We start from the raw sequence: 25,026 nt of genomic DNA on the forward strand, positions 1-25,026 counted from the left end.
CTGGCTTTCAGTTTTTGTAAAGATTTTTTTTTTTCCCTCCACTGTGCCTGTGATGCATTTGTTGCACTGTGTAAACACTCATTTATCGTCATAAGATCAATCTGCTGCTCTATGCATGTTGGTAGTTTATCTCAGCTGTTTTTTGCGCAGCTTCTCATCATTGTCATTTTTCTATCAATTTGGGGGGGGGGTTTTCCCCCCAAAAGTAGATGTTTCTGCTGAGTTCTGCAGCACTATTGCAAACTCCACTCAACCCGCCATGCATTTGAAAATCCTGGACATTAATAATGACTGATTGACAAACTGAGAAAATTAACCTGCACACACGTCCAACCACTGCAACCTCAGCTGAACTTATGAAGCGAAACAGTCACTGCCCTGAACCCAAAGGATTGACAGCGTCCGCTTTAACACTACAAATGCAACAACAACAAAAAAGACTGTGCATCATTAAGTTGAAATATGCAACTTAAACCTTTCTAATCATACAAACCAGTAATGAATGATGAATCTTCAATGCCTTTAAATCAGTTTTACAATTGACGAGACTGGCCTCCTCAAACATGCAAAACTGTGAGGAAGCGGTGGAGTTTTCCACACTTTCAGGATAAACGACTATGTCTGCGAGACAGGGTCAGGAAAATGAGGGACGCTGACAAAAACTGTAACAGGTTTGCTGATGAAGACAGGGAAGGCTGCTTCCAAGGTAGCCAAGAAATGAAGCCCACATATTTGAGAAAAGAAATCAATTTAGTCTGCACTCCTGACTGAGGCCATGGCCCAGGCCATTCTGGTTATAGAGTGGGAAGGTTGACGATCTTGACAAAAGCTTCATTGAAATGCATTGTTCAGTGGCAACAACATGCTAGTTTTTCATCATCAATAGGTGAAGCAGGGAGCAGAGAAAATAATCAGCCGATATATGCTACACTCGCAATTATAGCAGAGGAAACCAAACACGCCTACACCGTCAGGTTCTGTTTGGCAACCTTTCAAAGATGTTCGCCATGAAACATATGAGAGAAAAGTGGGAATAGTGGTGGCACGAGTCATGTTTCAAAGGCTTTTTGAAGATTTTAGCTTTTACGCATTGCGAAGATCTCAGAGGCCAGAAAGTGACAAAGCAATAGCTCTCTACAACGTCTGAAGAAAAGGCTTATCTTCAAGAGCAAGAACAATCAGGCTCACGCAATAATTCATCAAAGGTGTGCTCTGTTACATTCTTTTGAAGGTCAGAAGGGAGCTGGGGTAGGGCAAATAAAGCAAGGCATTCTTCATGCAATTCTATGTAATGTGTCAGTTGTGTTCAGAAGGACCACTTATTTTAAACGGCTCTTCTGCAGAACTAGAATTGGCATGTATAATGCACACAATGTAGAGAACAAAATCCTAACTGCAGTGTTGGTGCCAATACTGAATACTAGAATGACTGTTCTGGAAGACCTGGTTCAGAGGCATTCCAATAAAGTTTACTTGAACCACATATCAAACAGCCTATGTAGCCATCAAGGTTTGTCTGTATCAACTGTGCATAGTTCAGATGATTACAGAAGTGTGAATGACTTTTAGCCACCGGGAAAATTCTGAAAAATTTGAAATTCAGAAAGAGGTTAAGGCCAAAAGTTTAATCTTATCCTGTCAACAACACAATATTAATGTACTCTTCTACTCACTCTCGCTGCCACAGAAACCATTTACTTGACTGGAAACAAAAGCCCAGTGCTACTTTACCTCTTGCCAAATGACAATGCTGTATGACACCGCATGAGAGCGGGAAGGACAGAAAGTCTTGTCATGTTACTCACACAAAAACAAAATACTGATTTAAAACCTGGACAAAAGACAAAAGACGGAAGTTGAGCATTTTCCTGTAGGATTAATGAAGCTATTCAAGAGCCATCTTCTTTTGTGGTCTGGTTTTTGACGTGCCCGTGTTCTTGTTGTCACGTTTTCTTCTGTATTCTCTAAATCAGAGTGAGAAATTGTTACGGTGACAAAAATCTGAAAGATTCTAATTGAAGGACGCCGTTTGAATTTTGCCCAGAATCCTGCCGTCCTTGTCAAGGACGACGCATGTAGAGATAAAATATCTCCCAATTTCTGTAGTAGTTTTATACTTCTGCAGTTAAGTGGTTCCTATTTGACATGCTGTCTGTCTACACTCTAAAATGATTAAAGTATTTGATATTCTGTTTGCTAATCTAGCATGCTCTGGCAGCCCTTGGGTTTCATTAGTTCCTAACATCTGGCACCCCTCCCACATCCCAAATGAGAAAACTTCAATCACATTCTCTGCCTGAATGTCCTCAGTGATGAGAGCGGTGTTGTGCAAAAAATATCAGAAAGTTTTACCATTTTTGTCATTGCACAGGAACCGCAGCCCTGAGCTCAGTCTGAGGATTGGAGGTTAACATTGCTGGCGTCGTTTGGCATTCAGCCACATAAACATGTGACGCACAATAAACCTGGACAGATTCAAACCAATTCTGAGTTGCCATCAGTTTTCACAAAGGTCACAGATCCAAGCTGCACAGTTTCAAGACATTTTGCAGAATGTATCATTATTAACTATAGCCAAAAAAGGTTTGATTGGCTACACGGGATATTATTCTACCCTCACAATGACACCACAGACAAAATAATGGATAGAAATGCAGCTGTGGACTTAACCTTTATAGTGCATTTGTACCGCTTTGGAGGTCTCAACAAGCTTTACGTGGTGACTCATTCGCTTCTCGCACTCGTCGGTCATGCAAAGTGCAACTTGGGATTCAGCGTGTGGCTCAAGGACACTTCAACACTTCGACATACAGAAGGGGGTTCAATCTATTCTCCAACCCAGACCAGAGCCATCCTGAGTCACAGCAAATCCGCATAAGTCCGTCAGCGGCTGTCCACTTATCAATTTAGCCATGTTCCTCAAAAAAAAAAGAACCTCTGTCCTGCACAAACATGTCCTGTTGGAATCAGATAAACTAAAACTAATGTTCGCACGTACTGCAAAAAGAGGTCACCATGGACACACGCAAAAGAAGCAATACTGGAATGAAAGCTATAATTACCAAAAGACACCAAGAACAGTAAGGATGGGAGGGTTCAAAAATAAATAAATAAAAATATCCTTGAGAAACAAAAACAGTCATAAATCAAAGAGAAAAATGAGGAGTCTTCTCTGGCTAACTTCACAGCTAAGGTAGCTTGACTTCTAGTCTCAGGAGAACGACTCCAAGGTTCCCAGACAGCACGGCGTCGCACTCCGCCAAATCGACTATGAACCAGAAATAAAAAATTTGATCGTAATACGTTGCATTGGGCATAACAAGTTATCTGACTACAGGAAGGCTCTCATATCGAAACTGAAGTCATCAGTAATGACTTTAGTTTGACAAAAACTAAATAAGACCACAGCAAATCTTTCTCTCCAACCTTTTGAAATTGTAGTGCCAGTACAATCCTCAACATTAAACACCTGACACAGACTGAACCTTTTGAATCATTTTAACAGCATTTAACTTCAAATTTAAATGCTGTTAAAATCATTCTTGGTTGCTCAGTTTTAAATACCCACACTTTTGAGTGTCCTAATGGTCTTATACAATATACATACAACACCTTAGTGCTTAATAGTTTATCAGTTTTAAGAATGTTACAGCGCTTCTCACTTTATATTCTAATATTTGTCATATTTTTCATCATACACCTCGCTTTAATTCATAAATATCATTGACTTCACAACCCAGCTACGAGCTAAGACATGAGTTCAAATTTGACAAAAAAAAAACATTGTCAGTGAGTTGCTGCGTCTTCATCTCCGTTTAAAACGTCTCGAAAGTGCTTGAAGATGTTCCACTGAAATGTGTTAGGAATTCTTCCCACTTCCCTGTTGCGGTGGACAAAGAATAAATAAAAGCCAACATATTACAATTAGATGCATCCACACCGAAAAGTACAACCTGTTAATCAACACATTAATTTCATACAACAGTGTTTACAGTCAAAAGTAAAGTTATTATCTTGGTATGGGACTTTTAAAGCTGTATGTGGTGCTCATTGGTTGAAGGTGTATGAGAGAAAAGAAGAGAATCTACTTTTTTATTTCTATTTTTTTTTTACATGTTGGTATCAAGAAGAAGGATGTTCAACTTTGCATGGTTGTGTGGCTAAAATGATAAATGAATAAATATATTTTGAGCTTTAAAGCTGAAGGTCAGCTTTAATATAACATCAAAAAACAATTTCCACTTGTTTGTCAGATCCATTTATCAAATCCATTTAATACAATTACAAGTGGTAGCCTTGCTGCTCCTGTGGGGTAACAATGTGGCCTTTCTTGACAAAAAGAAGAAGAAAAAAAAATGAAGCGAGATCTATAGCAGCAGAGGTGCAAAGGCTTCAGGAGTAAGAAGCATGCATTATACGGTGAAGGTTCAGGGCTGCAAGAGGAACCCAACTTTGCAGCAAGTTTGCCAGTCATCTAAAAGCCAACAGCAAAAGAGTGGCAAAGATCAACATCCAAAAAAACAGTGGGAGACCAGACGCCGTACTATGGTGTCGTACTATTAAAAAGCATATGGTTACTGCCGAGGAAGATTCATGGACAGTGATCGCGAAATAGGTCCGATAAAAAAATGCCCTTGGTCCGGTAGATATCCCCTTAAAACTGGTCTAACGTCCAAATTTTTGCTCAGCTAACCCAGTCTCCAGTGTCAGAGGTGGAGAAACGGGGGTCTTGGACTCACAAATTTTTCATTTATCACTGAAAAAGCAAGGAATCACCCCCCAGGAATCACCCCCGCCGCCATTTTGAATGGTGACGTAACATCACATGGCTCAGCGATGATTTCAGATAAGTTGTTGACTGCTGAAGTATTTCGTGTTTCTTGTGAATTTTTTGTTCCACTTTCACATTATGTTCACGTTATATTTCACATCTGTTTTGGCAGTGTGTGACGTTAATAAACTTTATATTACCATAAACCTGTCTTATTCACCAAAGTTTTGCAAATAAACAATAACTTGGGGAGTAGTTAAATATTTTCATCAAACTTTACTTTGGTCCTGTAAAATGTGCTTTGGTCCAGTAAAAATTGCATGATTACCGAACCAGTGTCCAGTAAAAAAAAAAATTTTCCTGTCTTAATATTTGGAGAATAAAGAGAAATAACTACTAAAGAGAGTTGCCTACTGGGGAAACAACATCAATATTATATGTACCACAATTGGTGAAAACACAATTAAACATACTTATATTCTATATGACACAAGAAATAGTGAAACAAGTGAGATTGCAAATTTTGGAACATATTTAGAGTACCGGCCCTAATGCTAGACCAACAATTATATTCAGCCCCATCATCTTCATGGTAAACAATGAACGTTTTCATCTGTGACAAGCTATGAATGTCAACTTAAAAAGAAAAAAACTAAAACTAAAAAAATATGATGGTGCTATCATTTATGCAGTGCGTCATATTTAAGAAAACATAAGGAAACAACTGAATCTAATTCAACTGAATTGAGGAGAGCAAGTTCACGTCCACTGTCGTAATCTTATACTATACCTGACAGGATTGCTGGTGAGAGACACTCGCAGTGAGTCGAGGCAGGCAAACAGGCGTTCATCCATCACCCCTGACTTCAGCTCACTCAGGAATTCGAGGGGAGATATCTGATGGCTGCTCCTCAAGCTACCCTGGGAAGAAAGAAAGAAGAAATCTCAGAAATCTGCCAGACGCAAGTCAGTAGCATCGGCTTGTTGCTTATCCAGGAGAAATCTGTGGAAAGATCAGCTCGGGGGTGAATATAAGCAACGGCAGAGGTGGAGGTTTGGGAACCTGAAGACATTGTTTAATGCTGATGAAATGTGTTCAGGCTGGTGACATTTTATTTTGAAAAAGATAATTAACGCATTCAATGATACAGAAAATGTCTCAGATTACAAAATGGTTTCAATAAATCTGACCACATTCAAAAAATAGAAGATTTTTTTTAAATGTGCTTTTTTTCCCCCAAGTCTCACTGTTGATTTTTGAATTTATGAAATAGGGGAATCCTGGCAAAAAGAAATTAATCCATCCATGGTCAAGAGTGCCAATATATGACGCATCACCGGAACGAGAAGAAACTAGCTTTAGCTCTGGTAAATTTGGATACAAGTCACAAGCCTTTTGCAGTGAAACGTATACAGAGGTATATGCAATGTGTTCTCAAACACAATGCTAATCAATCAATAGCAGCTCAAGTGTATTGCAGTAGTGCTGGTATATCAATAATACATGACAGCATCTCTGTGTCAACAATTCGCTACAGTGGTACGAGTCTGTATGGCGTTACAGAAACGAGAAGGATGTAGAACATCCACCACAAAAGTGAAAAAATTAATATAGAGTGAGTGTGGCACTATTTTTAAGTATGTGATTAATGAAGAAGAGAAGAGTAATCCTATGCAACCTGGAAATATGGGCATTTACAGTTTTATAAAAGGCAAAGCTTCACTTTTTTTTTTTTTTTTTTTTAATAAATCATGCCCGTTTCTGTTAAACCTTTCCAAATTCCCATGACAAGGTGATAACATCAAACTCCATGAATAGGAGCAACCTTCAGAGGTATTTTTTTTGAAGATTCAAGCAATTGAATGGTTTTCGAAAACTCTGCGTTGTGCCCTCTTCAGTTTCCAAACCTCGGAATATTTCTCACCCAAGCCCCACCACACAAGCAAGTTAATAACATCTTCAGAAAAACACGACCTTCCCAAAAAAAAAAAAAAAAACATTCAAAATGACTTTACGTTTGGTCAGCCATACTGAATTTGAAATGAAGTCCATAGTGGATAAATTGGCCTTAATGACTAAATAAACAATCCATCTTCAGTTCAATTCAGAAGCTTCTACTAAACGAGTACCTCGTGTATATCCGTACATTTTTGTGGTTTCACAAAGCAGCAGCAAAAGACTTACAGTCAAGTAGTGTCGAACTTCTGAGAACAGCAGAGTACACCGAATGCAAGACGTATTCTTGATTTATCAAAGGTTTCGGAGCTTGTCCTGCATCGCTATCAAAAGGATCCAATACTCCCTCAAGGCTTGTACACTGTGGTCCGTCTCTCTTTTCTTTAACATATGTGAGACTCTGGAGTCCAGAGATATTTGTGTTTCTATAATCATATTCAGCTGTCATCCCAGATATAGAGATGATTTACCCATATAGGAGTCAAAGAGAAATATGTATGACAATGATAATCTGCAAATCTATAAAGTAGTTGATGTGGTGAGACAGTAATTACTGAAGATCTGACTTGTAATTTGATCATTCTCTTTGGAGTGAACTCCACCCTCTGACTTGGTTCCGGCTCGGCAAGACAAGTCATATCAAAGCAGCCTCTCCTTTCAGGGATGTAGGTCATCTCACAGCATCCGTTGCAGCACATTACCATGCCTGTTTCTCCGTATTTACACATTGGCCGTTGATTACAATCATTTCCTTTGATATTTCTCTTGCTCGTCACAGAGTGTGTGGAACAATGTAGGCGATTGCATGAATACTGGGTGGACAACGAACCATCAAGGGTACAGTAAGCATCGGCCTTCCTCCATTTTTGTCCTGTGGCTCAATCAGCGCCTGCACCCAAAAGCAATTTTGGTGAGAAGTGATGATGACTAGGGTCTGTTTACTCCTCAGGATCTCTTTAGCCTTCCACCACGGCATCGAAACAGTTTGCTGTTCATGGCCAGTCTGTGAACTTTCTCATCAAATAACTTTTAGTATCCGTTTATTCTCAGCAAGCACTGAAGGAGCCATGGACCCGTCAGTAACCTCTTTCAATTCAATTTGCGCCACATCACATGACATTGGACAGAATTTAAACAACAGCTCTGGCGAAGATCCAAATTCTGGATGTAACAGAAGACTTGTGTGACTCTCCGACATACTACTCTTTCATGCTTAAACTCACCGTCTTAATCAACTGAATGCTTAATTATTGTATTCAGTGCTTCTTTTGAAACAAAAAATAAGTCATCTTGAACATAGACATGATTCAGAGCGCACTACTAAAAGTGTAGACTAACCACAATTTCCCACACTGTGGTAACTTTATCAACAAATCAACACCAGGGTAAGAATTGTTATTTCAAGACAACTACCGCTACAAAACACAAAGGCCAGCCATTATTTTGTGTGACAACATGCAACAAAATTGTTTTCTTACAGGGCAATCTACCAAATTCACAAGGTAGAAACACAGTCGACAATGTCAGCAAAGGGACAGGCATCAATTTAGAATCCAGTATTAAAGGTTAATTGGGAAAGCAGAAATGCGGTTGAAAAGGATGGGCCAAGAAAATGCCATTTTAAATGGATTGTGTTATTCCTGACACGTTTTCTCCTTTTTTTGGTGAAGGAATGAAACAAGATTAAATAAAAGCAAAGACAACAAAATACTGAACAAGTTCAATCATTATAATAGCAAGTGAACATTGTATACACACAGACAATCAAACTTGAATATTACACATCTATTGACCATTATCTATTCTGTAATGCTGGACAAGTAAAAACAAATAATGTAACATGTTCTCACAACTTCCCAATGCATGAAGATGTATCTCACCAGTTAAAGAAAAATATATGTTCTTTATTAAAATGTCCACGATGTCCACAATGCAGGTAAACAAATGCATCACTATGGTAACTAGAGGCAGGTTGCATAAAGGGAACTTGGAGACATGTCTAGTTTCACAATATAATAAATACACAGTGCCTACGCCGTTTTTTTTCTTCTCCAAAGGATCCATGAAAAAAATATTAATTGATTCTGTTGTTCAGAAAACACAAATGTTTTCTTAAAATGCTCATTTGTATCCAATACTTGAATCTTAAATTTTTAGATATTGCTCCTAAAAGCCTTCTGTCCATGAACGACACTCCAAGCTGTACCGTATGGCCAAATCTGAAGGGGAAAATCATGAGATTTACATTTTGTTGATGAATTCATTAAATAGCTGTTGGTAAGTTGGTCATATGGCTGAATGATTCAATAAAAGCACTCAAATATTTAACGTGGAAATATCAGAAAAGTTTTGCAACATTTGGAAAATGAGCACCCAACACCCAACAAAACCAGTTTTCACTGGGAAAACGTTTGAGGTAAAAAGGAGCTTCAGATACTGTGGTAAAAACAGACTAGAATTTATATATTGCAATGAATCACCAAGGCGACCTTAGTACAACTGCAGCTCAACTTATTACTTCGCAGACCCAATCTCCGAGCGAGAACCGATAGAGATCGAGTTGAAAATTGCTCCTTGAAATTAATTGCGGATTAATTTTTTAAAGTGATGCAGTGAAGCGCTTCCTCCAGTTCATGTAGAAATGAATTTCCAAGTTTTGTGTGGAGAGCTCCGCTGGTCATATAGAAATGTATTATTTCTATGTTGGATGTATAGAGCGAGTCCATTGTTTGTGAAGCTCTCTGGAATAGTATGATGTGTGGGTTTCTCTGACAAGACGTAATATTTGTTGGCGATTTGGGACGCCAAAAAACCAGTATAGGAAAAAATAAACTATTGTTGATCCAATGAAAAGGATGCGTGTGTGAGAGAATGCAAGAGGTTTTAAAGTATTTCATACTAAGAATAACATTCATAATTGCTTGCTTTAATGGATTTCATTTATTTCTATATGAAGCCCTGTGAACTGCCTTGTGTCTGAACACATTTCTATAATTACATTCGCCATACCTTGTCTTCTTATAAAAAGAAGCTATCAAACTTTCTTTGTTTTTGTGCTAGTTTCAGATGGGCTGGTGCTCAAAAAAACAAAACAGAAGGAAAGTGATGTAACAAACCCGAAATTGTAGTGGTGGTGGTGTACTGTTTTTTTTTTTTAAAGGCTGAAAAGCCACCATAAGCGAGTTGTCACCAATATATGCAGAGTTCAATGTAAACTGCAAAAAATCATTACAGTTGACCTTCAAAAATGATATGCGAGCCAATTGTGAATGCAACAAACTTCTGTTTATATACTTGGCACTTGGGAATATAAATTGATGTACTGGCCCGACAAATACGACAAAAAACGTATTGCAGCAACAGAAGCTGGAACCAGTATGGCTGCATCAGGTCACATTAGTAAAACACAAACACAGAGTGGAGTTGTGGCTTATTGACTTCACTAAACATGTGAGCCAAAGCTCCAAGAGCTGACTATGACCAGAAGGCATTTTACATACGTTCACCTGAGATCTTGGATGTCAGTGTTAGACATCGCTGAAGTTCCAACATCACCATTGTAAAGAAACGCCAGAAGAAGGAAAAAAAAAATAAAAAAATAATAATAATAATAAATCACAAATGTCATTGTAGAAAAAATAAGAAAAACAGACTTGAACAGGGTCTGTGATAAGAATTTGATATCATTGAGGCTAAAACCTCAGAAAGAAGCCATATGAACAGACAAAAAATTGTATTCTCAAGATTCTGTCAGGGTGAAATAAACAAAAAACAACCACCTTAGAGGCACCCCCAAGAGCAGGGTTTCTCAGGTCTCTGTTGATGTAAAATAAACAGAAACAAAACACCTCAAGTCGACTGCTTTCGTTATTATTCAAACAAAGAGTCACAGGCTGAACTCATATTAATTATGAACATGCTGTAGGTTAAATATTTAATGGGAGTATCACCTGCAAATTGCAGCCCTCACTTCAACCTTCTTTGGGGGGGTAATAGAAACCAAAGTTTCCATTTCTTTGAAGATTTAATTGTTTTCCTTCAAACGCTGACAGTTTTATAACCCTCTATCCATCTGTCTGCTTTGGGTAGGAGGAAAAGAAAAGCTTCGGGCTCATTGCTGAACTTTGACGAAGGACCAATCAACCATGATAGCAAACTCTCAATCTAAGCAACCACCTTCCAGCATTAAAAAAAAAATTATATTACCGATCAATACCAATGTTACCCTTCTGTGTTCTGATCTACTATTATTCTAAGGCTGTGACACATTACTAGCTAGAAGCAAACGGTATAGCTGAAGATCTTTTTTTAAGCCACAAATCTTTAAAGAGTGAGCAAATCTAAAAGAAACAGGAGGAGACGAGACTCTGAACACAGCAGGTGTGGAGAGATCTTAACTGCCATGTATTGAAAATTGTTGAAACTTTTGTCATTAACGGACTACTCTATTCAATCTTTCCATCCTATGCATTTTTTTTACATGTCCCAGGTGCCCTGCAAGATCACCAGAAGGACCCAGACAGCAGAACTGAAAGTGTGAGTTTACATTTCAAACCTGTATGGAACCTTGAGTGTCTCTTTCTGAATACTGTGCAATCAAATCTCCTGTTTCATACAGGCAAGAACCCACATGATTCAATATGGATACGTAGGAGGAAAAGACCGCAAAACGTTGAGGCAAACATGTACACAGTTGAAAACTCACAGATTTTGAGGCAGTAAAAATATACTGGAGGACCATTTCTCTCTTTGTGTTCAGGTCCTTGTCCCTCAAAGGGGTCTTTTTGTCCTCGTTCAAGTTCATGTCCTCCTGAAAAGAAAATGAAAGAAATGGAATGAATATGCAATTTTTATTTCACCCTACAAAACAGACACCTCGGCAATGGCAATTGCTTTGCAGTTTCCCTTTCTTCTTTTGCACATTCATCAAGTTGTAGCAAAGTTAGTTTTGTTTGAAAGTTCAGTACCAATAGAGTTTGGAGTCGTGGTTTTTTTTTTTTTTTTCATACATGGTCATCTAAAAGATAAACATGATGACCTACTAAACATGGTCACAGCATTTTAGATCAACATTGGAGACGCAACAAGTAAACTGATTAAACAGAAAAGAAATAAAAACTCTGAGAAGATGCTGAGAAAAGAGTCAAAAGAATGAACTTCTGCTGTGAAAAATAAATTGCATATTGTGAAAAGTTATTACAGTTTAGCTTAAATCTGGTCATTACCATAAGGGTACTGGTTTGTATTGCTAATAGTAGGGATTTGAAGCTCGTCTTGTAGGTCACAATAACAACACTTGTATTAGAGAAAAAAAACACTTGCAGAAGAATTTTCATATTTTGTTCCTATTCAGCTTCTCCCTTTTACAGGTTTCAACACAGAAAGTAACTTGCTAGTTTTCTTCCTGCCATAATATTGAGGCAAACAAGTTGTGGGTGCGATTGTAAGCTGTGGAAGTTTGTCGACACCGTTGTTCCCGTCTGGCACAACATGATGATGTTCTAAATATGGGAAGTCGCAGTCAGTGGTGTTCCTGCAATCAGTACCAAAACATTGGCTGATTTTTTTTTTTTTTTTTTTTTTTTAAGAATTCCAAGAAGCCGCGACCTAAAATGCTCTGTAATAGCCCGACCCTCCACCTCATCTCAACACTGAAAAAGCTGAGAATTTTCACATCATGATCAGTTCATTAGAACTTAGTCAGACAAGGTTTTATCAAAAAAAAAAAAAAAAATCCTGTCCGGCCAATTGCCAGCAAGCTGTCAAAAGCAGAAAAAAATAATATGGAGGCCAATTATTTAGAATGAGGCAATTTATGTGCATTTTTATCTTAAAAGAATTAACTTTTCACTCAAGTACACTCGTATTAACATTGGTAAAGATGGTTATATCAATCATGTTTCAATCAGTCTCAGAACCCACTGCATATTAAGATGCTTATCTTTTTTTTATTCATTTGATGCATTTTTATTTTAAATATTCATTCAGACATGAAAAGATGTTCAGATTTTGGCAGATGCCTTTGTTAGATTGATTTCTTCTCATCCACATCATTACTACACAGCCACTCACGAGTTACCCTTCCATTAGATGTATGGCTTCACAAGTCACCCCTATTTACTTATGTAGAGTTTGATTCAACAGTAACAACAGAGGAACATACCATCATCTTTTCAAACAGAGCCAAGATCTCTTTTTCCTCAAAGTGATGAGTGGTAGAGAAGGATGAAGTGGACCAATCACTTGTGTTGTTTTTCGCTTGCGTTAAAGGCGGCCGCTCTTTTTTACTGCCTGGAATCCGGATACTGGCAAATCTGTCCAGCTGTGGAAGAAACAAAGAAAACAGCATGAATACAGGGGGAGACAACGTTGGACGCTGTCGAGCTGAGGTGAGATGAACAAAAGCAGTGTTAGACTCTAAGTATGGTTAAATGGTTACTAGTTGGGTAAACAACCAATGAGCCATTTACAGAGTTAGAAAACAATGGTTAGTGTACAAAGCTCAAACACAGAACATCAGGGGCCTGTACTACAAAGTGAGATTAACATATATATTTCTCAGTTACCTGGGCTGACAAACCCAGACATTTAAAATCCTGAGAAGCGGCACTACGAAGGTGGTTATCAACTCGGTAATGAAACCCAGGTTTTTCATCTTGATCAGTGAGCGCTCACATAAAAGGCGTGGCGTTTGCAGCATCTGACCAATGGCAAACATAGAAAAAAACTGGCAGAGCAACCAACTTAACCATGGAGGAGCAACAGTTCGAAAATATGAAGAAATCAAACATTTTGTCCAGGCCAAAAGCAACACTTGCTGCAGCAAAATCCAGGAAATTGCCAACTGTTATTGTGTAACTTAATATGATTTTTTTTTTTTTTTTTACAATATTAATTCATTGCACAATATAAACGGAAAGCACTCAGATACATCCATAGTAAAGATGAACCGAATTAAAGCTCAAGTGACAAGGCTTCATTTCTTCACACTGTCTCTGTTGTTCAGATGAAATCAACGGAATTTATTCTATTCCAAATTGTTTATCGTTTTTAACCCATGCAATGAAAATCTGTACTTTTTGTACAAGATGTCATTGGGTACATCAAAAGGAGTAAAAACTCTTTCTCTCCAAATAGTCCCTCTCTGCTTTTATACACGATCTATTATCCAGAACGTAACCTGCACCGGAGCAGGTTAGCCATTCAGCAAAAAGTCACTGTGGTGATTGATCCCAGGGAGAAGTAGACCTGCGTTGTAGAACAGAAAACCCTGGATTAACCCTGAAGTACCTCGAAAAGAGAAAATCCAGCTTTGTCGTACAGCCCTCTGGTTGACACGTGTTAAACAAAGTACAACCTCCAACTCGATTCAGAGTCAAAGATGTTTGTGAGTAAAGCAGTTTGTTCCCTGAGATAATGAATCACAATGAGACGATAATGGAGACACATTTAAACACCACTTCAAAAAGGAGATGTGATAGCTTCATGCAAAGTGACGGTAGACATTAGTCAGGCATTAAAAATAAGGCAGTTGTCCGATCTTACCACATCGTCTGTGATGTTTCGAAAAGGTAAATGCTATAAAAAAATAAAAAAATAAGTGAGGAACAGGAACACTCAAATCAGGACACATAAAAATACTGCAGCAAATACTCAAATATGTTTGACATATGTATGTTAACCACATTAAATATTTCCATTTTTCATTAAAGAACCCCTTCATTTCACTTTTTGGGAGTTATCAAGTCAATATATTGCCATGTGGAGCATGTCTAAGAAGCCTTTGTTATCACTTGTTTACATTATTCATAAAATACAAAAAGAGATGTTAAGGCTGTCTGAATTCAAACTGGATGAAAACTGGAGTGGACAGTCAAACACAGGAAAAATATAATGGATACCGAACCAAGAACACGCCAAAGTCTTGATACTTCCTGCCTGAAAAGCATTAGTGTGTTGTATAACAATAACAGAAACAGCCCAACAGACATTTCTGTTCATTTATCGGAAAGGATAAAAGGATTGTAGTAGCCAGGTTAGTGTTCACATTTCCATAAATACTTGAACTTTCCATTATGTAAAGGTACACTCAGTGCTTTGATCCAGGAGTAGTAATGGACCCAGTGTGTGCCAGCTGAATGATGTTAAAATGACTGCACATTTCCCCCAAGAGCATGTCCAACTACCAGTAAGTACAATGGGTAGGTGCCAAACTTCCCCTCTGAAAAAGCGCAATTCTATTGAGACACCCAGCAGTCCAGTTTACCTGGTTAATAAAGCCGCATGATTCACTCGCCGCCTGAAGGGGAGTTTTAGAAAAGCCATATCTACAAATTATATGTCACTGTTAATGTCCAGTAATTTGCACATACAAAAATATTTTAAATTCTAATTTATTTGATTTGAAGTTGGTTTAATGCAGTGCTTCTCAAGTGGTGGGGCGAGCCCCCCTGGGGGGGCGTGGTGGGGAGTCAGGGGGGGCGTGAGGCAGGCGCGACTTTCAGTATTAGTGTCTTTATTCATGCTTGAACGATAAAAAAAAAGGGCCTCCAGCTCATTTTATTAATTTATTTTGAGAATCAGGCGATTGTATGCAGAATGCTGGTGCCAACAACTCATACAGTGGTTTATACAGATAAATAAATAAATATTATCAGGTTCTCAATGGTAGTACAATTCAGGGGGGGGGGGGGGCTGAAAATGTTTTTGTCCTCTAGGGGGGGCATGACAGAAAATAATTGAGAACTGGTTTAATGTGATGATATTTTGGAAAGTGACATTTGTGAAACCCATAAATAAGCAAGGTTAGCTTTTCGTCAAGCATGAAAATACACTATGGGCAATTCTATTTGTCCGAAATGAATCCATCTCAAACGTGTCAATGAGCCACAAATCTGCTTCCTGAGAAACAAAATACATGTTGGCTCAAATTCAGACAGAATTTGGTGCAACCCAATTGTAATAAAATGACAAACTGTATGTAGCCATTCTGAGAAATGTCTTGCAACCACTGAGCTGCTTCCAACAAATGGCCCATCTGCCAGTGTTGCCCCATCGGACGACCTTGTGAAGTCTAAACATTTCAAAGGGAACATTATGGGACATTTTCAGCAAATGTCGCTGCTGTTCTTGATTTGTCCACTGGTGAACACACTGTTGGAGTTGTAACACAACACTGGAGGCTGAACAGAACAGGAGTGATGCAGCAGTGAAAGATAACCACTTCAATGTTTGAAAAACAGCATTAGCATCAAACACTCGCCCAGAACGTGAGATTGTAAACACACGCATGCATAAATCAAACAAAGACTGACATTTCATACAAAACTGAAGACACCCTAACACTTATTACAATTCAAAACTGAATTAATGCAAGAAGTCAACCTGGAGCTCTTCATTGTCAGGCGAGAATGCAAAACTCAAGGTGAAGAAAAATGAAACATTTTTTGAAAGATTTTCTAATTTGCTGACAGATATTATGAATAAAGTTATCAGTAAAGGACAAATCCAGACACGTCTTAAAATATTATGCAACAAAACCCTCAACCATCAACTTTCCAGGGCTGTGCTGAATATTTTTTGAATCCTGCTGTAATGACGGATGTATTTGTGAATCAGACCTGACAGTCTGACTTTCTCCATGCTTTCACAAACTTTGCATCATTATTCAATTCTTATACAATGATAATTTAATTTAGCAAAGTTCCACAGCACTTTTTTTTATTATTCATAGGCACATTTCTTTCTCTCAGTCAAATCAGCCAAACTCTTATAACTACCTTTACCCCAGACACAACGCATTGTAAAAAGTTCATCTCTTCAGTCAACACATTTTAACTTTGTGTTTGGGTAGAAATGTGTTCAACACTGATCGCAAATAATCAGTTGAACAGGATTACAACTCTTTTCATGTGAATAAATAGAATTTCTTTGTAGCTGGAAAAGGGAAAGAAGTAGATTTATTATCACAGGGAAATTGAATATGAACGATCCAGTCTTTTCATATTGTAGTACTACCTGTAGACGTAACAATGCATGTATTTATTTTGTGCTGTTCAGAACAAGATGTTCAGAGTGAAACTTAATTTCAATGGGATGCAACCAAATAATTACTAGTAGAATTGTACTTTTGTATTGACAAGAGGTACGACAGCGACTGGAATATAATTTCCACCAAAATACATTTTAAGAGTGCACTTTTTTTGGGGGGGGAGGATTTAATTCAGAAGTAGGGTAAGACATTAAAACGCTGCACATATTGTGTAATTTTTGATTAACCTTTATTATATTTTAACTCATACTTAAGAATGCCAGAACATGGCCCTTCTCTACTCAAACTATACGTGTCAAGAAAGTGACTAATACGTGGAGTTCATCCCAGGAAAATATTGGAATAACCTCAGAGACAAAACCTACAATGAAACCGAGAAGTTTAATTATATTGTTCTCCAATTTTCTCAAGACTCTTGCAATTCTCTTTATGCTGCTAATTATTCTCTGTGTCCCTGCTACAGACTGAGAGCTGGGGGCTGGTGTCACTTCATACATGACTGGTATAATTACTCTGAAGCGTCGCATTCATACCAATAAATCCAACAGAGCTCTGACATTCTGCTTCGTTTCAGCTGGGAAGTGCACGCTCCCCCGAGTCAATAATTCTGGCGGGACGCACGCAGAGATGAACCCTTTCTGCGTTCAGAAGAAATAATAACAAATACCCATCACAAATTACCAGAGTCTGGGGTGATGACACCTTTTTTTGCTATACACAAAGACAATGCACTGTGTTTAATGTGTGCATTGGCACTCCTACTCTGGCATTTACTGTTTAGTGTTTTAATCAGATATAATTGGCATAAGACAATTATCCAAGTAACTTATACCCATACTACAAGGGATGTAAATGTAGTAGTACTTGGAACAACAATGGACTAATCAAAATATGACTGTGCAATGAGTAGTTCACTGCCATAAACAAGTTCTCTTTCTGTGAGAGAAATGTATTGTTCACAATAACCTTACAAACAAGACAATGTCTTGAATAAACTGAAGAAAAAAAAATTAATGATGGGTCCGTTTTTAACTACTGACATCTTCCAACCAACTCCTAAAGAATGGAGTAAGCCAGCTTCTCAATGACACGGTGGTGGTTGGTTTGTAGTAGATGGAAACACATGGATTAGTGTTTGCTAAACCCTGGGCTAATTATAACCATTTGATTTCCTACATGCAAACCAATGTCAACAAACACTCAAGGTCATGGGTCAAAAAGAGCTTTGATTTTTCCCCCAAGATGACACATAAGATGAGTTGCATGCAGCTCTCGGCCTCTAAATTGCATTGCCCGTTTTATAGTCATGGAAAACACTTAAAAATGATCAAACTCAGCTCAAGGGTACCTGCATATATCTTATACGGAAGAATCTATTCTGCATTAAATAAAATAGTCGTGAGACAGTGTTTGACAAACAGCATGGGGTTCTGATTTTTGTTTTTTTCTGTGTGAGGCTCTGAATACATCATTTGGGAAATAAACAAACTTCTTGTGTGATTGTTTGAAGCCGTCGCCTGCTTTTGTACCATACAGACAAGTTTCTCAATCCACAGCCATACTCACAAATTTTGGTTTGCGGTCTCCTTCATCGTACACCGACGTGCTGTGCTGGAATGAGCCCTTCTTCTTTTGAGACTTACTATCACGTCCTGCAGTTGATTCAAACCGCTGATTATAACTATCCATGTTGACGTAAGGACTCCACACGACCTGACGAGACCTGGGACGTAAATGTGTGTGACGATGGCACACGCGCGCAGACACACACACCGTAGAACGACAAAGATCTAAACACGCTGTAAGGTCACCACCTGTGCATCTGAAATTAAAGCTAAAAACAAACAAATCCAGGCGACTGCCACTGTTCAACTGGTCCGTTCAACTCGCTAGCAAGGTGCTACACTATCATTCACTGGTGGCTTTACTTAGCCGCTAATCCAATTTATGGACTGTCACGTAACGCCCAGGGTTCCGCTCGCGGAAAAAAAAAAAAAAAGAAAGAAAACGGTTTAAAACTTGCCGATTTTCGCTGCTAACAAATTTTACCCGCTCGTTAAATAAAAGCTGTGGATCAGCAAAAGAGTTAGCCGCAGAAACTTCAGCTGGAGAAAAGTTTTTTCGAGAGACCCGCGCAATGACGACGTCATCTCCTCGTGTTCAATCCAGCCAATAGTATGCTTGGAACAACAGGCGTCTCTCCTCGTTGGCTGAATTGTTTCCATTCACCCTATGATTGGTCTAACTGAGCTGTCACTCAATTGTCCATCATTTTCGAATTGAAGCATGTTTATCCTCCTGAGTAAACAGTTTACATTGAGTGGAGTCTGGTGCGCAACTGTTCTGAAAAATCATATTGTAATTATTGAATCTTGCAAAAGAGTTTAGGATTAAATAGGTTTTACTACCTCCTACCCGTTTCAATCATGTTAAACTAGATATATGTGTTATATGTGTATTCCATGTATTTCTATGAGTATGTCTTAGTATGTCTATGAGTATGTATGTCGAGATAAATGTGTGTACATCGATAGATAGATAGATAGATAGATAGATAGAATTGTTTTGACATGTCTGGAATGGATTGATAATGAAGAAGAATTAAATTGGGATAAACTAAATGAACCAGGCACGGCCATAATCATGTTGCTTAATTGATTGTCAATCACAACCAAAAGTAGTTTGTTTAAAAATATAATGCTTTGTTACTTTTTAAATATGTTGAATTGTATTATCAATAACAGGTTATAAAATATATTTCCTGTATAAAATATCTGCTTTCATATCACATTTCTTTGAGAAAGTATAAGTCATAATGGTGGTGGTGGGGGGTGAGTCATTGTATGGACATACAGTATATAGGTTATATAATTAATTTATAGATATAGATGGGTTTAAAATTGTGAAAGTTTTAATGCAATAGTTCATGTAATATCCCATAAAAGTTGTAAACATACTCTAATGTGGGTTTCCCAGAGCATTTGAGTCAACCAAATTACCCACCATACTCACCATTACCAAAGATTACCCCTATAAAAAAAAATGTCTTATAAATAGTTTAACAATAAAATAGACTGCACTCACTTATATTGCAAATTTTCACAGCATTTAGCACTCTCTGAGATTTTTATACTCTGTCATATTCATATATTCAAACACAAATTGAGACAACTGCCAGGCGTGCTGCTCACGGACCACTGGGAGAAACTTTATGTTAAGTGTCTTAGTGTTTTCCCCAAGGACACCTGGACAAATAGTCAGACAGAGCCGGAGATTGAACCATTAACCCCAAGATGACAAGACAATCAGCTCCAGTGCCTGAGCGGCACTCACTACTCTAAAAGGCAAAAGTTAAACAATTAGTTTGGAATTATACACCCACTGTTTATCATGTGAAAGGGGAGAATATATGTTTTAAATAAAAAACAGCAGCCACTTGTATTACTTACTTTTTAGGTAAGTCATATGCCTTATATTTTTCTTTTCAATATCCTATCTTATCCGGATGAAACATCCGTTTGTTTGTTGAAGTCCAAAAATCCAAAAGGTTATCCAGAATGTAACACCTGTGTTAAAGCAAATGTTTATTCATTTAAAAGTAAGCTGAAGCTACTGTAAAATCCCAGGTACCTTGTCTGATGCAAACAGTGCAAAGTAATATGATGCAACTAAGAGAAACTTCCCTCATGTGCTCCACTCAAAACGTGATCTTTCACAACATGCAATATCACAAAGAGCTTCGATGAAAGTCAAACCACTATGAAACAATAGTGCTCCTGCTGAGAATAGAGTAAAAAAAAAAAATGTCTGTATGGATTATTGATGGTGGACCACACACCACTATAGCTTGTTATGGATGGATTTTCTTTATGTTTTCCATGGTGGCATTTGAGCAAACTTAACCTTGACTTTTGGAGACATGCATTAAGGGCATCTGGCTTGAAAACTAAAGTGTAGGTTGTTACGACTAGCTGTGGCCAATACTGTAAGTGAGCATAGCTGGATTTTATTGAAGATTGGATTTTCCTTTTAAACTGTGGCAAGATAAGGATTATTATTAAGATGTTATGTTCATTCTAATTTTATTTTACTTATGTTGAATGTAACAAGGTGAAAAGCCTGATCTTCTTCCTAAATTAGTCCACATAACAGTTGTCAAACCAGTATGGCGAGCAAGGAAGCATAGCCATCTCTGTCCCAAATCCACTCCCAGACCAACCAAGAGATATAATCTCTGATGCATGTGAGGTTGAGCAGGAAGCACCCTGAATCAGATGTCAACTGTCTATGTCTCAATATTCTGGAAATGACAACAAGCTCATGAGCACAGGTGAGGGTGTGGATGGGGGAGTGCGGCTTTGCATCTCTGCTCCGACTTAACATAACAGTCCAGCGCAATAACTGCAATACTGCTGCTGCCTGTCCAAACCTGTGACTGATCCCATGGTACTGCTTCGCATCACACATCATAACCACAAGCAGTTGTCAGGTTTTTTGTAACAGCCTTTGTGCCTCTTGACAACTGTGAGAACTGTACTAATCCACTGTGAATCCTTAGCACTGGAGTCACATGACAAGAAGACACGTGTGACCTACTAGACTTTTCAACTTTGAGAAACATTTCTAATTCAGCCTTTTATGACAGGTACACTTGAGGCAAAAAATCAAATCAAATCAAATCAAATGAAATGCACAAAGTATTTGGCAAACACACAAAAGGTGAGATGAGTCATCGAGCTTGTAAATTTGCTCAACTGTTATATATTTGGGCATCAACCTTTGACAGGTGGGATGATCCAGTCTTTCATTATTACTGTGTCAGCTTAAAAAAAGAACTCTTCCACCCAATTTTGATTTGTAGAGGCATATTTTGTATATTACTTGCCCCATACCAATATTAAATGCTTATTTTACAATTTCATACTTTTTTTTTTTATACCTTGAGTCAAATGTCACTTTTGCATGAAGCTTTGAGCTATGAAATTTAATTTGACTTTTGTTAAAATCCAACCTCTTGAAACGTTGTTATCTTGAAAGATCTTTTACTCTTCGATTCCCTGGAAGGCTATCTGCATGCCTGCCAGCAGTGTATTAACACTCTTCGTCTAGCCAAACACAAGCCTTGTGGCATTGTGCCTTGCTGATCCTCTGCGACAATGAAAGATTGAGCCTTCCAAATCGGTCAAAGGACTGCCGCAAGGATGTACAGTAAAAAAACAAACAAAGCACAAAACAATTCAAAGCCAAATAAATGATTACAGATTATGACATTGACCTCATCATACTACTGTAGAAGGTTCAAGAATGAATTGAATACTGTGTCATATCAGCATGAATATCTTGGAAATGTGTCAACAAATAAAAATACATTTCATAACAACGAAAGTGCTTCTTTGTGAATGACTTTTTTCCTAGATATGTTTAAACTATATGTCCATCAAAAAAGTGTTTTTTTTTGCTCAGGAGTTTGAATATATGCTTTTATTATCAGCTGTATACAAACAAAACACGGCATGTCAGTCCAGATTTTGGCAACACAACCCATTTCAACCTTAGATCAAAACTTTATGTATGGATTCATGTAGCAATATTTTCATTGGTATAGAACAGCTGTTCATATTCATATCAACCAATTTTTATCGCTTTATACATCTTTGGGTTGTACAGGGATAGGGCCAACTCTTGCTGACTTCAGGAAAGGTATGCTACACACGCACAAACGCGCACACACACACATATATATATATATATATATATATATGTGGAGAACATGCAAAACCTATAGAGAAATGCCCAAAGCCTGGAATGGATCAAGGAATATTTGGGTATTTACTTTCTGAGGTGAGAGGGCCATTGTTCAGTTCAATTCAATTCAATTCAATTCAATTCAATTCAATTCGATTCGATTCGATTCAATTCAATTCAATTCAATTCAATTCGATGGATTCGATTCAATTCGATTTGATTCAATTCAATTCAATTCAACACTTTTACAGAGAACACCCCAATTCCACATGAGCAAGTAAAGGTGATAGTGTAAAAGGAAACAAATCTCATTTCAATACAAGGAAACCTTTTGTTGATCTATTGAGAATGGAAAAGGTTTTTCATGTCAGCTGCCATAAGATAAGATAGAGTAAAACATACGTAGAAGAAATATCACAATATCTGTGGAGTACCATTTATTGAGAGGGCCGTTTCAATTTGATTTTTGACTGAAAACAAATATAAATCCTGATAAACCTATCAGGGGAGCAGGCTCAGTTGTGCTCTTTTTATGTGCGTAGACTGCCATCTTGTGGTTGTAGTAAAACACCATCACTTATTATTTGATACTGTTCAGGAACCCATTACATGTGTTAACTCTTTAAAAATACGATGTCGTTTTAATGAACCAATATTGAATCCATATTCCTACCAGACAAAGATGAATAAACATCCCAGTTGACACAGACGTCTCTGCAGCAGGAGCTCATGCATCATCAGTCATTAACAAACAGTCACTGAGCCCTCTGAGAACTTATCAATATCCCCAGGGAAAGCTGTTCACAGTGAGATCCATTAATTGTCTTTAAGAATAGAACAGTGTTGCCCATTATCACTTCACTGTAGCTGTGTGTTCAAGTATAAACATTTACTGTACAGTCTTTAATCAAATCTTTGACAGGAGTAGCAAGAAAAGAAAAAAAAGGAACTGCTCAATACACACTCGGTGTGTAACGCCAAAAAGCCATCGAGGACAAGGAGAATAGTCATTAATTACCCAAATACTTCAACAGTCTATCCAACTAAAAGGCTGCAAAGTGCAGAAATGAAAGCTTGTTAAGGTGTTGTTTTGTCACTTGGTCATCTCAAAGACAATCTGCAAGACAACACTTGACAGCACAAGAGATTATTTATTCTTTTTTTTTCTTGAAGCCATCATAGATTCCCTCTAAGAAAAGTTGTGGACTCTCTCTCATTTCTGATTTGCAAAAAAGAAAAAACAAACAAACAATAAAGAAACGAACCATGACGATGAAGGAAAATCCTGGGAAAACCCACCCACTCCAATGGTCATATGCTATTGAGCAGAAGCTTTCAAAAATAAAAATAAATTGGAAACGTCCTAGTTCTGCCGTGAATAATACACATCATTTTGTGATGGTTTTCTTTGATATTTACAAATCTGATTTTGACAAGCACAGAGAGACAAAGTTGCATCGTTAAATATGGGCCTAGAAACCTGGATTAGAAACTGCAGATTGACTTCTTTCAGCATCTCTGACTGATTTGTGACCTCAACCAAAGGCCAGAATTTGAACACAGTGAATTTGGCTGGACATACTTCTCAAACACACTTCTCAAATGTAGGTACATGCTGGATTTAAATTCCATTCACGCTGGACTTCTTCAACACGAAAATTGTATCATGACCAATATGGCACAAGAATGAAAATTGAACAACAATTTTTCTGAGCAGCTTCGTAGACACATCCTATGTGAGCTTAAACATAATGCATGATTAAAGCTAAGGGAAGGTCTTTGCAAGCAAGACGAAGGAAATGTTTAAAACTAATATTTGCTATGATTTCACATAATAGCAATGATTTCACACAATAGCAATGATTTCACACAATAGCAATCTTTCATCCTATGAATCCTATTTCATTTCATTTTATTTTATTGAGAGCCCCATTAGCTTCTGACTTATTGCAGGAGCTATTCTGCCTGGGGTCTCCTTCAATTTCATTACAAATTAATACATAAAAAGCAACATAAACACACATACACACACACACACACACACACAACAAACCAAACAGTGGAAGTTCAATGTGAAACAAAAAACATATCACATAATGATAGCAACATTATCATTTTGCTATCACCTACTGACAAGTTAAAATTAACAATCAGAGTTCATTATTGTGTAAACAGAAACACTTTCAACTTCTTTTGAAAACATATTTTGTTGTTCTCTGACAACAAAAATCCAGGTAAAGCATTCCAGGCAACCATGGCTCTGTAACAAACAGCTCGCTGCATTTGGTTAGTTTTACAACCGGGTAAAGCACACCTTGTGTCAATGGCCTGACGTGTTTCATAATTATGGTTATCTGAGAAAAATGACAATTTATTATATATGATTTGGGGTGTTTTTGTAATTACATTCCTCGTAAATGTTGTTAGGAAGTACTTTAATCTACATTTAACTGTTAACCACGCCAAACTTTCATGCATTGTCCTCACATTGGTTCTATATGG

At 37.7% G+C, this 25,026-nt stretch overlaps 1 protein-coding gene across 1 annotated transcript in view; it reads right to left on the reverse strand.

The window, feature by feature from the left end:
* LOC308134260 (protein diaphanous homolog 3-like) overlaps positions 1-18,468 on the reverse strand; it is a gene marked incomplete at both ends in the record, with an annotated part of 162,653 nt that extends 144,185 nt beyond the window's left edge. Inside the window, 5 exons of the mRNA XM_080501923.1 lie at positions 5,562-5,692; positions 11,434-11,538; positions 12,892-13,050; positions 14,274-14,306; positions 18,346-18,468. Coding sequence (XP_080358049.1) covers positions 5,562-5,692; positions 11,434-11,538; positions 12,892-13,050; positions 14,274-14,306; positions 18,346-18,468 — 551 coding nt within the window. The remainder of the gene's footprint in view (positions 1-5,561; positions 5,693-11,433; positions 11,539-12,891; positions 13,051-14,273; positions 14,307-18,345) is intronic.
* Positions 18,469-25,026: the final 6,558 nt, after the last annotated feature.

Source organism: Blennius ocellaris (assembly GCF_963422515.1).
Source record: "Blennius ocellaris genome assembly, chromosome: 1".
NCBI lineage: Eukaryota > Metazoa > Chordata > Actinopteri > Blenniiformes > Blenniidae > Blennius > Blennius ocellaris.